At 41.3% G+C, this 12,487-nt stretch overlaps 1 protein-coding gene across 23 annotated transcripts in view; it reads right to left on the bottom strand.

Annotated features, from left to right (window-relative positions):
- Nucleotides 1-12,487, bottom strand: part of IKZF1 (IKAROS family zinc finger 1) — a 95,434-nt gene that overhangs the window by 66,139 nt on the left and 16,808 nt on the right. For all 23 annotated transcript variants that reach the window (XM_079150312.1, XM_079150308.1, XM_079150303.1 and 20 more), the window contains one exon: nt 8,183-8,302. In XM_079150312.1, the coding sequence (XP_079006438.1) occupies nt 8,183-8,302 (120 nt within the window). The remainder of the gene's footprint in view (nt 1-8,182; nt 8,303-12,487) is intronic.

Raw genomic sequence — 12,487 nt, 5'->3', positions numbered from 1 at the left:
CCTTACTGGTCTCACACTGTTGCCTATCACAAGAGGGATCTTTCCAACACAGAGATCTGCTGGGGTTATTTCCCATATCAAAATATTTGGAGGGTCCCTGTCTGCACACCATTCCTCACACCCAGTGCAAGCTACAGAACCCTTTTGCACCTCTACTCCTTTGTCCACTTTGGTTCCTTCCACCTTTCCCCCAATCTTCCTGAAGTCAAGATATAATTCACTTTCATGCCCCTGTTTGAACTTCAGTTTTCTCCACTCCTTCATCCCACATTCTGCCCACCTCCCAGGCCACATTGCTGAAGAAAACACTCTAAAATTCTTGAGTTTGGTTTTGCATTATGGTTGCACAGCTGCAGTCTCCAGTCTTTAATTGCTGGTCTAAAGGACGTGTTCATCTGTCTGGCACAGCAAAAGGCTCATAAAATATTCTGTGATAGACTGGAATTCACTCATTTCTTGAGGGTCAAAGAAAACTAATATTCAGAGCACAAAGCTGACCTAAACAGTATCTCCATAAATCCTAAAGTGAATTCAGCAGGGAAGAGAGTGGAAGGGGGCAAGGGCAGCACCTCACTCAGCAGGAACTCTGCTTTGAGTCAAACACTGGAGAACTTTCAGGGCTTTGTGGTCACTAAACTCTAATACAAGGAAGTGGGGACACAGTTGGCCTTTTATGTGCAGGAAAGGGCTAGCTCAAAGTGTGAGCCTGTGTTCTCTGCATGTCCCTCCATCAGCACACTCACCCTGCCCCCTTCCCTGCCAGGGCCAGGCAGGGCCTGGTTGGACTCTTTGTATCCCAGTGGTTCCAGGAGCAGGTCCAGATGTGAAGCTTATAGAGTTTTTTCAAGAAACCTCAGGGTCCTACCAGTCTGAGCGCTGCTGCCCTCTGTGTACTCTGACTAGGGACCTCAGGTTTCACATAAAGCTCAGTGTCAGTATTTCTTCCCCAAGTCACCTGCTAACGGGGTCTCTTGGGCACACATCCATCCAGTTCCAGAAGACAGGGAGCACACCATGACAAAAACAGGAACAAGGTCAACATTGGCAGCCAGAATGACCAGCTACATTGTGCTACACCCTACATCCCAGGGCATACCTTACACATATCATGGCCAGAGTCAAGGTGACTCCCCAGCCCTCACAGGTACAAAAAGGACACAAAGTCACTGCCAGGACTAATGAGCTAGGATAGCCAAAGCCAGGGGACCTGACTATCTGCAAAGCTCCCAGGCAGAGAGTGAGCTCCTTCAAGAGAAGAGCTATGGTCTCTTAACAAGTACAATATGCACATACAAACACACACACACACCAAATATATATATACCACATCCTTCCCATATACATGCACACCACACACTGCATACACCATACACACATACATACCACACACATATGCATGCTACACCCCCCACAAATATATACACACACATCACACACCATATACACATACACACCACGCACTACACGCACCACACATACATACACACATACACACCACACACACATGCCACACCCCCACATATACATACACAGCACACAGCCCACATATACATACACACCACACACTACACATACCAGATATTTACATACATGCCACATACACGTACAACACACTACATACATACTACACACCATATACACACATATGCCATATGCACACACTCCAAACACTACCCATGCATACACACCACACACAGACCACAACATACCGCATATACACAACCTATATACACTATATACTACACATGCTACAGACACATACCAAATACTAATATGGATATCCACATATATCCATCACATATACACACATGAACACATGTACCCCATGCATACATTAATATAAATATACATGGAGATGTACACACACACATTAGTTTTAGTTTTCGCCAAGGAACATTCTTAAACCTCTGCTGCCTGGTCTCACCTGTCTACACCAAAACCTAGCATAAGATGGTAACTGATGCAGTATAAAAATCTAAGTTTTAATGTACCAAAACTATTAGTGAGTTCTGTGAAGATCCTCCCAAACCTTTTGCACTGACTGAAAAATTAGGAGTAATAAAAAACCAAAAGGCAAGACAGAAAGTTTGTGATTTAAAATTTATTTTGAAGTGGGAAGGAAAGCATCTCTCACAGAATAGCCTCTCTGGCCAGATATGGAAAGACCTAGAGGGTGGGAAGATAATTTTCCTATAGCTGTTATTTAAAGTTTTGGGCAATTTATGAATAAGGAAGATGTGCCAACTGGGTGGAAATGTCCACGGCAGCAATACTTGATGTCTTCACAAGGTATGCCCAAGACAGAGGTAGTAAATTGCAAGCTGAATAATACAGGTTTTTAAATTTGCCCCATCAGAACCACAGCACAATCACTCAACTCTGAAGAGGGGCAAGGAACTAACACAAGGAAGGTGAATGGGCATCTTGCTTTTAGTTATCCCTAAAAGAAGAAAGAAAAAAAAACATCTACCAAACAACCACATGGGGTGGGCAAACAGTCCCCTGCTTGCCACTTGTTTGAACATGCTTGAGCTCTGCTGCTGCTACTGCTCAGATTCTGCTAGATAATATTTCTCCCTAGCTAAAATTGGGTTTATCGGTTCAGAAGAGATGCATTTCACAGATAAAAACAACTTCCTCTAGCTGTCGATTAGATAAGCAGGCTCACATCCGTACTCAAAACCCTGCTGCCCAATCTCCAGTGAGACCAGAGCCTGCTGCTCTCTTCCCATGATGAAAAACTGTCTCCAGCCCCTCTTCCCTCTGCCATCCTGGAGAGGAGTGTCACCTCTAGCACTGCTCCGGTTTCCTGCCTTAAACTTTAAATGAAGGACAGATTTGGTACCAGAACAATGAATTAAAAACATAGAAATCCTCCAGTTCCCACTTCAGACCTGAAATTGAGATCTGGCTTAGTTGAGGGCTTTTTGACTTCAAGAGAGGATTTTTAAAAAGGAAGATTTATGATTTCATACACACTCATTTTTTCTTGGATTCTTGGGGGGTAGATCTGGATTTTTCCCCCACTTTTGTTTATGTTTTTGTTTTTCAGTTTTGCTAGGATGAATCAAACCCTGGTCCGAGTATTTAACATGATGAATCAAAGTTCTGCTGATACAGCTTCTGTCTCAGAGCCACACGCCTCTGAACATCAGGCTGTGAGATGTGAGCTACAGTGCCATGAACCTGTCCTGCAGTGAACCTGTCCTGCCATGAACCACTGAGGAAATAAGGGTCAACTCCTCACCACTCTGGGAGGCCACTCAGGTGCAGAGAACCAAAGATGCACATTCTAGAACGTGAAGGAAATATGCAGAAATATATTCTCTCTCTACATTCTGTCTCATATTTCCTTCTGCCTAGGAGCAAGTCCTGCACAAAACTATCCAGATGATCAGTCCATGTGCCAAGCATCTAGTAAGCTGCACTGAAGCTATATTGTCTGAATTCTTTGGCTAACTGAGCTCCATGCCCATCACCCTTAAATCATGGTTTTAATTCAGTCTTAGAGCATTGCTGTGCTTCTGCCCCTAAATTTTTTCCTTGGATTCTACTCTAAACCCTAAATTTGCATGCCATCCTCCTCAGGGGTGGTCATCCTATTTTTAGCCTCAAATCTCTGTTCTCTGTCCTCTGACCTTTCCTTTTCCCTTAGCTGCAGCCTACCAAACCTCTCGCCCCCACTCTGCACTCAGGGGCAGGGAGAGTGGGGCTCGGGGGTTCTCCTTCTGCATGGTCAGTCCTGTGGCACAGTTCCCAGTTCTCCCAGTCAGAAGGGTATCCTGGGTACTTGTCAAGAGAATTCAAGGACATGGAAACATGGAGAAGGAAGAAAAAGGCAAAAATTCAAGGTGTAACGAAGACATGGAAATATGATTGAGTAAATGAAGAAAATCACGTCTTTAGTTTTTTAAATACAAAATGCCCATCTGCTCTCTAGATATCAATCCTGACATAAGTCCTAAAGAAAAGTTTCTTAAGAGCTCCTTGTTGCTCTCAGAGTAAATCTCAATCTGTTTCTCACTTCTCTAACATTGGTGCTCTGGTTGATTGAGTAAATTTGGGGTTGCCTTAAGAGGTCACTGAGTGCTTCCTCGGCTTCAAACTGTTTCAGACACAACCACTTCAGAGAGCTGAGAGTTTTCTCATTTTTAAAGAGACCACTTCAGAAGAAAAAGCTAGTCTCATTAAGTAGATGTTCTGATGACTAAATCTGTCCTTGCCAGAAGTTCTTTTTTGAGTCTAACTCAAATTCTTCAAGTTGCACTTCAAATCCGTTATTTCCTCTTATTCAGACCTGGAAGAAAATGGTGGCCAACTAAGGGCTTGCATCTTGCTCTGACTTATGGCCATCACCTGGTTTCCCATATTTATACACAGACCTGGAGTGTCACTGCACTCCTGGGTGAAGCAATGAGGTGTGATGCTCTTTTCTTCTTGTCCTGGGAACAACCACCAACCAGTATAACCTCCCACCTCCTCAGCAGAAGGTTGATTTCTACCATTTCCCACCAATTTCTTTATCATTAGGGTCTATTCTTGTTGAGATTAGACTCTTATAAAACTGAATGAAGCTTCTGGCAATAAAGACTCATAGCTTTTCAAAAGCATTCCTTGCCTCTTCCTAAAAAGAGACACCCTTGCCATCCACTAGGACAAAGTGTATTCCCATCTTTTAGCATCTCACTGATCCTCCTTGATGTTAGCCTGGATCTCATGGCCAGCACCCTTCATCTATCCTGTACTCCTTCCTTAATTCATTCCTCCTTTCTCTTCTGGTTGTTTTCACTTTGCATATGTCATGGATCAATTTTCTAAACTAATAAATTTCTCTTCTCTCCTTAGTGCTGCAAAGTTATCAGTTCTCTTTCCCTTTTCTCAACTGAAGCTACAACAGGCCCCTCCACCCTTCTTATAAATCTATAAGATTTCTGCTCTGCACAAGCTGCATCCTTTCTGACTTTTTTCTGTTCTTTTAACTTAATGTCCTTGCTATACTGCCTTTGGCAAAGCTTGTCTACAGATTTTTCATTTAACCTATGAAATCATTCTGGGACACATGTTTAGTTGTCATTGCTCCTGAAAATAAAGAAATTGAGCCGGGAGTGGTGGTACACACCTGTAATCTCAGCAGCTCAGGAGGCTGAGGCAGAAGGATTTCAAGTTCAAAGTCAGCCTCAGCAACTTATGGAGAACTGTCTCAAAATAGAAAATACATAAAAAGGGCTGAGGATGTGGCTCAGTGGCTGAGAATCCCTGGGTTCAATCCCAGGTACCAAAAAACAAAAACAAACAAACAAAAAACAACCAAAACTGAGGCTCAGAGAGGAAAAACTCTGTCCTGAGGGACAAGGTCAGGGAGAAGGGTTTTGGACTTGTCCCCTCTAAGATACATCCCCCGTCAGGCCAGCACTCCTTTTATATAACCCTTTCTATTGCCTACCTTACACTTTTGTCTCAGTGAGGGGTTCCTTCTAGTTTCCTGGGTCTGCTTTTATATGCCTTTGTTCTAATGACTCACTCCCATGGAATAATTTGATAAAATATAGCCTCAAATATATTTCCTTTAATCTGAATTTTCTCTAACTTTTCATATTGTTTCCAAATGCTACCTACATACACCTTTTGTTTAATGCTACACACTACAAATTACCTTAACAAACAACTTAGCACCATGTACTAAAGCTAGCTCATTTCCTTCAAGAATCACACAGGACGGCCTCTAACTGTGGTCACCTATAGAGTGGCTTCTCCTGACGTCTGTATCTAGGGTGGATCTTCTGGGTCCTCTCACTCCGACTTCCTGCCCTCACACCTCTCCTGTCCAGTGCTTGATGTGACATCTGGGCTTTTGCTGCCTTTGCTTCCAGGCTCCCAACAATCACTCCTTGACCTACAGTGGCCCAAGAGAACCTTCACTCTCCAGGTGTTCCTGGGACCACATCAAACACCTCTTCCTGCCTGTCCATAGAGGGATATCAACTGCTACTGTCTCACCCAACAAAGAGGTTTTCGAGGGTTTTAAAATCTCACAACTCTGAAATTCCTGCTTTCTAAATTTCAGCCTGAAAGGAAAAGTGGCCTAAAAATCAAGTCGCACATGACAAGAGGTAGCAAGATGAGCCCCCAGGTAATGAGGAGCCCACCCTAAGTCCAAGAAAATGCTTGCACTAGGTACACCTAGGACTGAGTACTGGACTCTGAATGAAGAGAACACCCTCCTGGCAGCCAGCCAGCAGTACCGACCAAGGCTGGGAGATCCTCATCCAGAAGAAATTCCCCACAGTTGAAAGTTCATAAGGGAAGACATCACCAGGCTATTTTGCAGGCATTTGTAACAATGACTTATTTATCTATACCAAGTGACCTGCATGCTCTTCTCTACTCTCCAGGAATTAGCCTGACTTTCAGTTCCCCAATGGATGCCCGTGCCATGAGGGCTCAGAGGGCAATCACCGAGGCTCCACAATAGCTACAGGGATTTCAGGGTGAGTCTACCGCTTTCTCCACAAGGACCCAGAGCCAGATCCTAATCCAGTGCCTGGACTCACAGTGCATTACATGGTCAATGGATAACTTTGGTTCCTGGTCCCTGAGGCCCTTGCTTTGCTATATGAGCATCTCCAGCAGGTTATGAGCATCTCGGTTTGTGCCCATATTAAGTGGGAAGAACAACACTATTGCACTGGTGCTTCAGGGACTAAACAAATGAGGGAACCCTGGGACACCCCCACATTACTTATTCGTGTGTCACTTATGCAAATTTTTACCATGTATATGTACCATCACTGTCTTAATGTTTTTATTTAAATTAACCTTTCAACTTATGTAAATGTGTTTTGAAAGTCTACGGTCACACCAGCATCACTTACAGTAAACCAACGGCAATCTTAAAAATAAGTACATCCATTAAAATATAGTGTGATCATCTGAGTCTCAATTTGGGGCAACTCTGAAATGATGTATGTAGCTGTTTTGCACAGAACGAAGGAATGATAAGTGTTAAATTTCTCTTCCCACCTACCTTCCCACATAGAGTAGCCATTTACTGATGGGGAAAAAAGAATTTATAAAAGTCTCATTATCTGTATTCATCTACTCCAAATGATTTTAGCCACTATCCTTATTTGTCTGTGACAGAATAGACAGTTAAATTAAAAGAAAATCATTATACACAAAGTCAACTTTGTTTCTAGGACACATAAAAACATACATGAAGTTTCTCAGTTGTTGCATCAGGATGTCCTATAGGAAGACAGTGAGGGCTTATGGAGCTGAGACACATTCATCTGTCTCCCTGACTTCTATACCATTGTACCTTCATGATATCCTTTTGTATAAATAGGTGTTCTTATATCACAGTCTTATCTTCTTTAAAAAAAGAAAAATTACCACTCCAAGGAACTAATGACTCATTAGCTCATGAGAACACAGTACAATAGAGTGAAAACTAGTCTTTGAGTCAGATATTGAGTTTAATTCTGACTCCACCATTTGATGTTGGTGAGTTCACCGAATTTCTCTGGGCCTCTGGCTTCTTATAATAAGAAAGGGGGACAAAGTTTACTAACATGAATAGTAGTATGTATAAGTTAACCAGTGGAGTGATTTCAGATGATTCCATACCCATCCCTTTATGGAAAAAGTATGTAAATGTTTTCTAACTTAGATAATCTAGATTTTTCCTTTAATATTAAAATATTCTCAATTGTCACTTTCTATTTCTGGTTAAATATGCCACCTCAAGAACTGGAGATTAGAAGGATAAAATAAAATGGAGAGGAGGCTCCTTCTAATCCAAAGGTCTGGGGAAAAAAAAATAGCCTTATTGTCATAACAAATAAAATCTGTAATTTTCACTATCTATACCCATAAAATTTGATATTCCTGAAAGTGCCTCAAGAACAGGAGCATGATGGAGATGCACCCCATGGCAGGGTGAATGACCCTTACCTCTGCTACTTTGCTAGCCATGCTGGCCTGTGAGGGTTTATCCTCGTCCATACCAAAGGATCCTATCCTGCCAATCTTTGCACCATATACATTTAACATAATGGCTGAGGGAAAACAGTGGAGAAAAAGACTCATGTCTCCTAATCACTGTCTTAGAAGGACATAGAGAGACAGAGGTTTCACAGAAGCAGAGCAGGCAACAGCAGGATGCCAGAAGGACCCGACTTACCCACTCCTCTTTCATTCTTGGAATTCTGCTGTCCTCCAGAGGTGGTAGAAAGGTCTTCAGGGACAGGCATGGGCTCGTCACTATCATCTGGAGTGTCACTTACTGGGGGACTCTCCTTCCCTGAGGAAATAAGTAGGAGCTTGAGTTTCTGGCAGTTGTTGTTACCAGCAGTGTGCCTGGGCTTCCCTGTGGTGGCTTAAGGCATTGGCTAAGGAGGTGGTAACTGGATCTACTGTTTCTTTATAATTTTTTCTTTCAAAACAAGAATGTTGGGCTGGGGAGATAGCTCAGCCAGTAGAGTGCTTGCCTCGCAAGCACAAGGCCCTGAATTTGATCCCCAGTACTGCACAAAAAAAAAAAAAAAAAAAAAAAAAAATATTATTTTTTCCACCCCCCCCCCAACTAAAACACAAAACAAACAGGACAGAACAAAGATGAAAAAAGGAAAAAAAAATAGAATCCCCTGAGATTTTCACTATTAAAGTTACAGAATGGGTATGTATGTATATATAAATACACATATGAGGTGATATATTTTGTTTCTTCAAAATGAATTAGCTCTTAGACATATTTCCATTACAGGGCCATAGTTCTATAGTCTTGTATATAATGGGTACTTGAGGATTTATTTAAATCCTTTTTCTAACTTATTGCTCTATTGCTTCCCATTCTTTTGATTATTAAACAACACTGATGAATACCCTACTAACCAGGTTTTGTATGTTCTTTTATGATCTCCACTGTATAAATCTCCAGAGGTTTTCTGACTGAGTCCAAAGGCATCTACATTTTTTTAAAGGTCTTTGCATGTTTTGACAAAGCTTTCCCCCATAAAGTGGTTCCCACCCACCCTCACGCTGGGCATTCTGCTTAGACCTATGCATGCTGGACTTGTTATTCTTCTTAAGAGCTAGGAACTCTTTTGTCAGCTGCCCAACTCAACTTAACCTGGTGGGCAGGAGATGCCCAGAGAGGGATGGGAGGGTTCTATGCCTACTGGAGAAACAAATCCCCCCCTGCATACAAAAACAGTCTGTCAATAAAACTTCACTTCGAAATAGGAATAAAATATAATCCACACAAATATAAAGACTTCACAAAGTATGATTTGCCAAGTGAAATTGGGTTTTATAGGATGGCTTCTTTATTTTGATTAGAATTAAGTTTAGCCAGAGCCTCTAGAAATGAGGAACTCTTTCCCATTCTGAGGAAGCCAATATTGGGAAGCCATAACTGGTAAAAAAAAAAAAAAAAAAAAAAAAAAAAAAAAGCTCTCTTCCCATGAGGGTTGAAAATTCATTTCAGAACTAACTTAAACTGAAGTTATAAGGCATAGATTATACACAAGATATAGCAGGCAAAGACCAAAGAGGATGCAAACTAACCTATTACAGCTGCTTGTAGAAGACCAGTTTGGACAAAGATCCTAAAGGACGTCCAATAGAAGAACAATAGATCAGGGTTGTGTGCCGGCTGAGCTGGCCACCAGGCTTTATAGACAATAGAAACTTCTCACATAGACAAACCCAGACTTTCATAAGAGCATGTAAATGACAAATTGAATGTTAAAATGTCTAGAAAACAAGACTAGGTATTTCTTTGTAGGTTTGAGTAAAACTCCCATAAGAATTAATTTTAGGGGACTGACAAGACCAATAAAATCATCCCCAATATATGAAATGACCTTTACTGGAATCTTTAAAATAGAACCTGCACAGGCACCAAGGATATGCTTTGGGGAATAGTACTGCATTCTCTAGGAAACAGACATTACAATTTAATACTCCAGCTTAGCTGTAATTAGTGCAACTGGCATATTTTCAGAAAGAGCATTATTGGGTATATTTGGATAGCCAATACAAGATGAATAGTTAAAGATGGAGTAGAATTAGAAGAATTTCCCAAGGCAAAACAAAAGGCCAGAGATAAATTGATTGGAAGCACTCATGTTACGTGAAAGCCCTGGACATGTGCACTGAGTCAGTACTATTTTCTTTGCCCTAAACAGAAGACCTTAAAAGTAAACAAAGCTCAATGTCCTGGTGTTGTTTTCTTCACCTCTTTCATAAATGAGAAAAAACTCTGAACAGGAGAATGTGGGAGGTACATGAACCATCTGACTACTTTTACTTTCATAAGATGGTGGCCTAGAATAATGGTTTTCAAACTCTGAGGACTTTAGGGAGGTGGTAAAAGGACTTTCTTTCTTTTTTTTTTTTTTTTTTTTTTTTGGTAAGAATAGCACCATAATCTCATACAGAACTTTGATATATAAAACAGGTGTATATAAAGTAGGGACACTGCAGGGTAGGGCAGGTAGACCCTCATAGTCCCCAGCTGCTTTCCTTTTCAAAGACCCCCTAAAGGATCTCCACAATAATGACAGTGGAGTCCCTGGCCTAAGAGGCTGGCCCATGACTTAAACTGTACAAGGCCAGCCAGGCATGCACTTATATCTCTGGGTTACCACGTGTCATTACTATGGAATGGGGATGGAGGCTGAGAAACAATCTTTTGGACTTTTTATATTATCTTCCCTACAAACTTGGTGTCTTTCATGACCCTCTAGGCCCATGTAGGTGCTGTAGAACACAAGAGACAAGGGATGATGATAAAGGATCATGACTTAGCCAATGAAGGAATGTCACACTTTTTGACCAATTCATGCTAAAATCGCTCAGTTACTCATTTAAAAATTTAAGTAATCCACCTGTTAGGGAACAATAACAACTACAGCCTGTGGAGAATGCTCATAATAATAAACGTGCTTCTTAAAACTTATATCTGTCTTGAGTTTCTGCACTGAAATGCCAGCTCTCCAGTATCCCTGACCTTGTGATCTTAGTACTTTTATTTTTTCCTCCATGAGGGTAAAAAGGAGTAATGAAAACAGTAGGGGTCATGATTCTAAAATACCATGAGTTAGAATGATCAATAGGAACTCCCTATGCAGAAGAAACCACATGGAGAAACGGGAGGATAAAAAACCTGTCTCGGTGTGCCAGGGGCATCAAGCAAAAAGGCAGAACTGGAAGGAGCAAAGTTGGATATATTCACATCCCTCCAAGAGCTCTGTCTTAATTCAGCCTTGCCTCCACTTAACTCAGGGATGGTTTTTAAGAGATCATCTGATTTGCCTAAAAGCCCCCCAGTGTGAGTCACCATTGCTGAGACATTAATCCCTCAGGTGAGCCTCTGTACCCAGGAACCCTTGGATTCTTTTATGGCTGGAAGATCTCCAGGAGGAAAATTTATGGCTTCATGAAAACCTTCATGATGGCAAATTCATTTTCCATGTTGACTTTCAACACACTTGCCATTCACATACAAGATCATATAAAGATGACAAAACATTTAGAAAATCAGATGTTAAATCAAATCAACGCATCACTAAACATGAGCACGTGGTGACAAGGAGGCTGTGGACCCAGAATACAATTCTGGTTTCAGCAGTTTGAAAGACTCATGGGAACATGAGATGGGCCACGCCTTAAAAAATCTAACCCTAAGTGTAAAAGGAAGTTAAAAACATGATTTTGGCCTAGTTCATAGGGTTGTAGTGAAGATAAAAATGAAAATACTGGGTGTGAATTCTACTATGCTAAATAAGCTTATGATATTATTTGGTAACCTCTGACATTCTATAGAAACACACCACCGGTACAGTAACCAGCTCCCCTCTTTTCCCTCAGTACACGCACACTGACAGGCAACCACAAAGATGCAGAGGCAAGAGAGCAAGTATTAACAGTCATAATAATTTATAAAAGGTGATAAAATTTCATTTGGAAAAAGGAAAGAAGCTTCTAGCTAAATTACAAATATGTGGACATATATTTAGTTTATGTACTGCCTATGTTTCAAATGAAGCATTGCCTATGAGATGTTTTTGTAGGCAAATTAGATGAGAAATTGTATCATTTGCTTATAAGCTGCAAGTAATGATTTATCAAATTATAATTTACACAGCAAAATTCTGAGAACTCCCCTCCACTCCCAGATATACAAGTTTTTTTTAAATATTTTTTTTTAGATGTCAATGGGTCAGTTCCTCACACATGCTAGGCAAGGGCATGCTCTGCCACTGAGCCACAACCCCAGTCCCACAGAGTTTTTAAAATATACAATTACTCAAAGGAATATAAACCCTGGAGTAAATAAAAGCTCAGAAAATAGAACCTCAGTTTTATAGATGAGTAGAGGCCATTGTGCTCTGGGGCCTGGATGGGGATCATGCCCCAGAGCTATCACACCTCAGAGTCCCATAGGGATGTAGGACTTCTGGTCAGTCACTGAGTCTCAGCT

The sequence above is a fragment of the Sciurus vulgaris genome (genome assembly GCF_902686455.1).
Source record: "Sciurus vulgaris genome assembly, chromosome: 8".
Lineage (NCBI taxonomy): Eukaryota > Metazoa > Chordata > Mammalia > Rodentia > Sciuridae > Sciurus > Sciurus vulgaris.
Note: the sequence above shows the minus strand (reverse complement) of the source record. Positions and strands in the feature narration are given on the sequence as shown.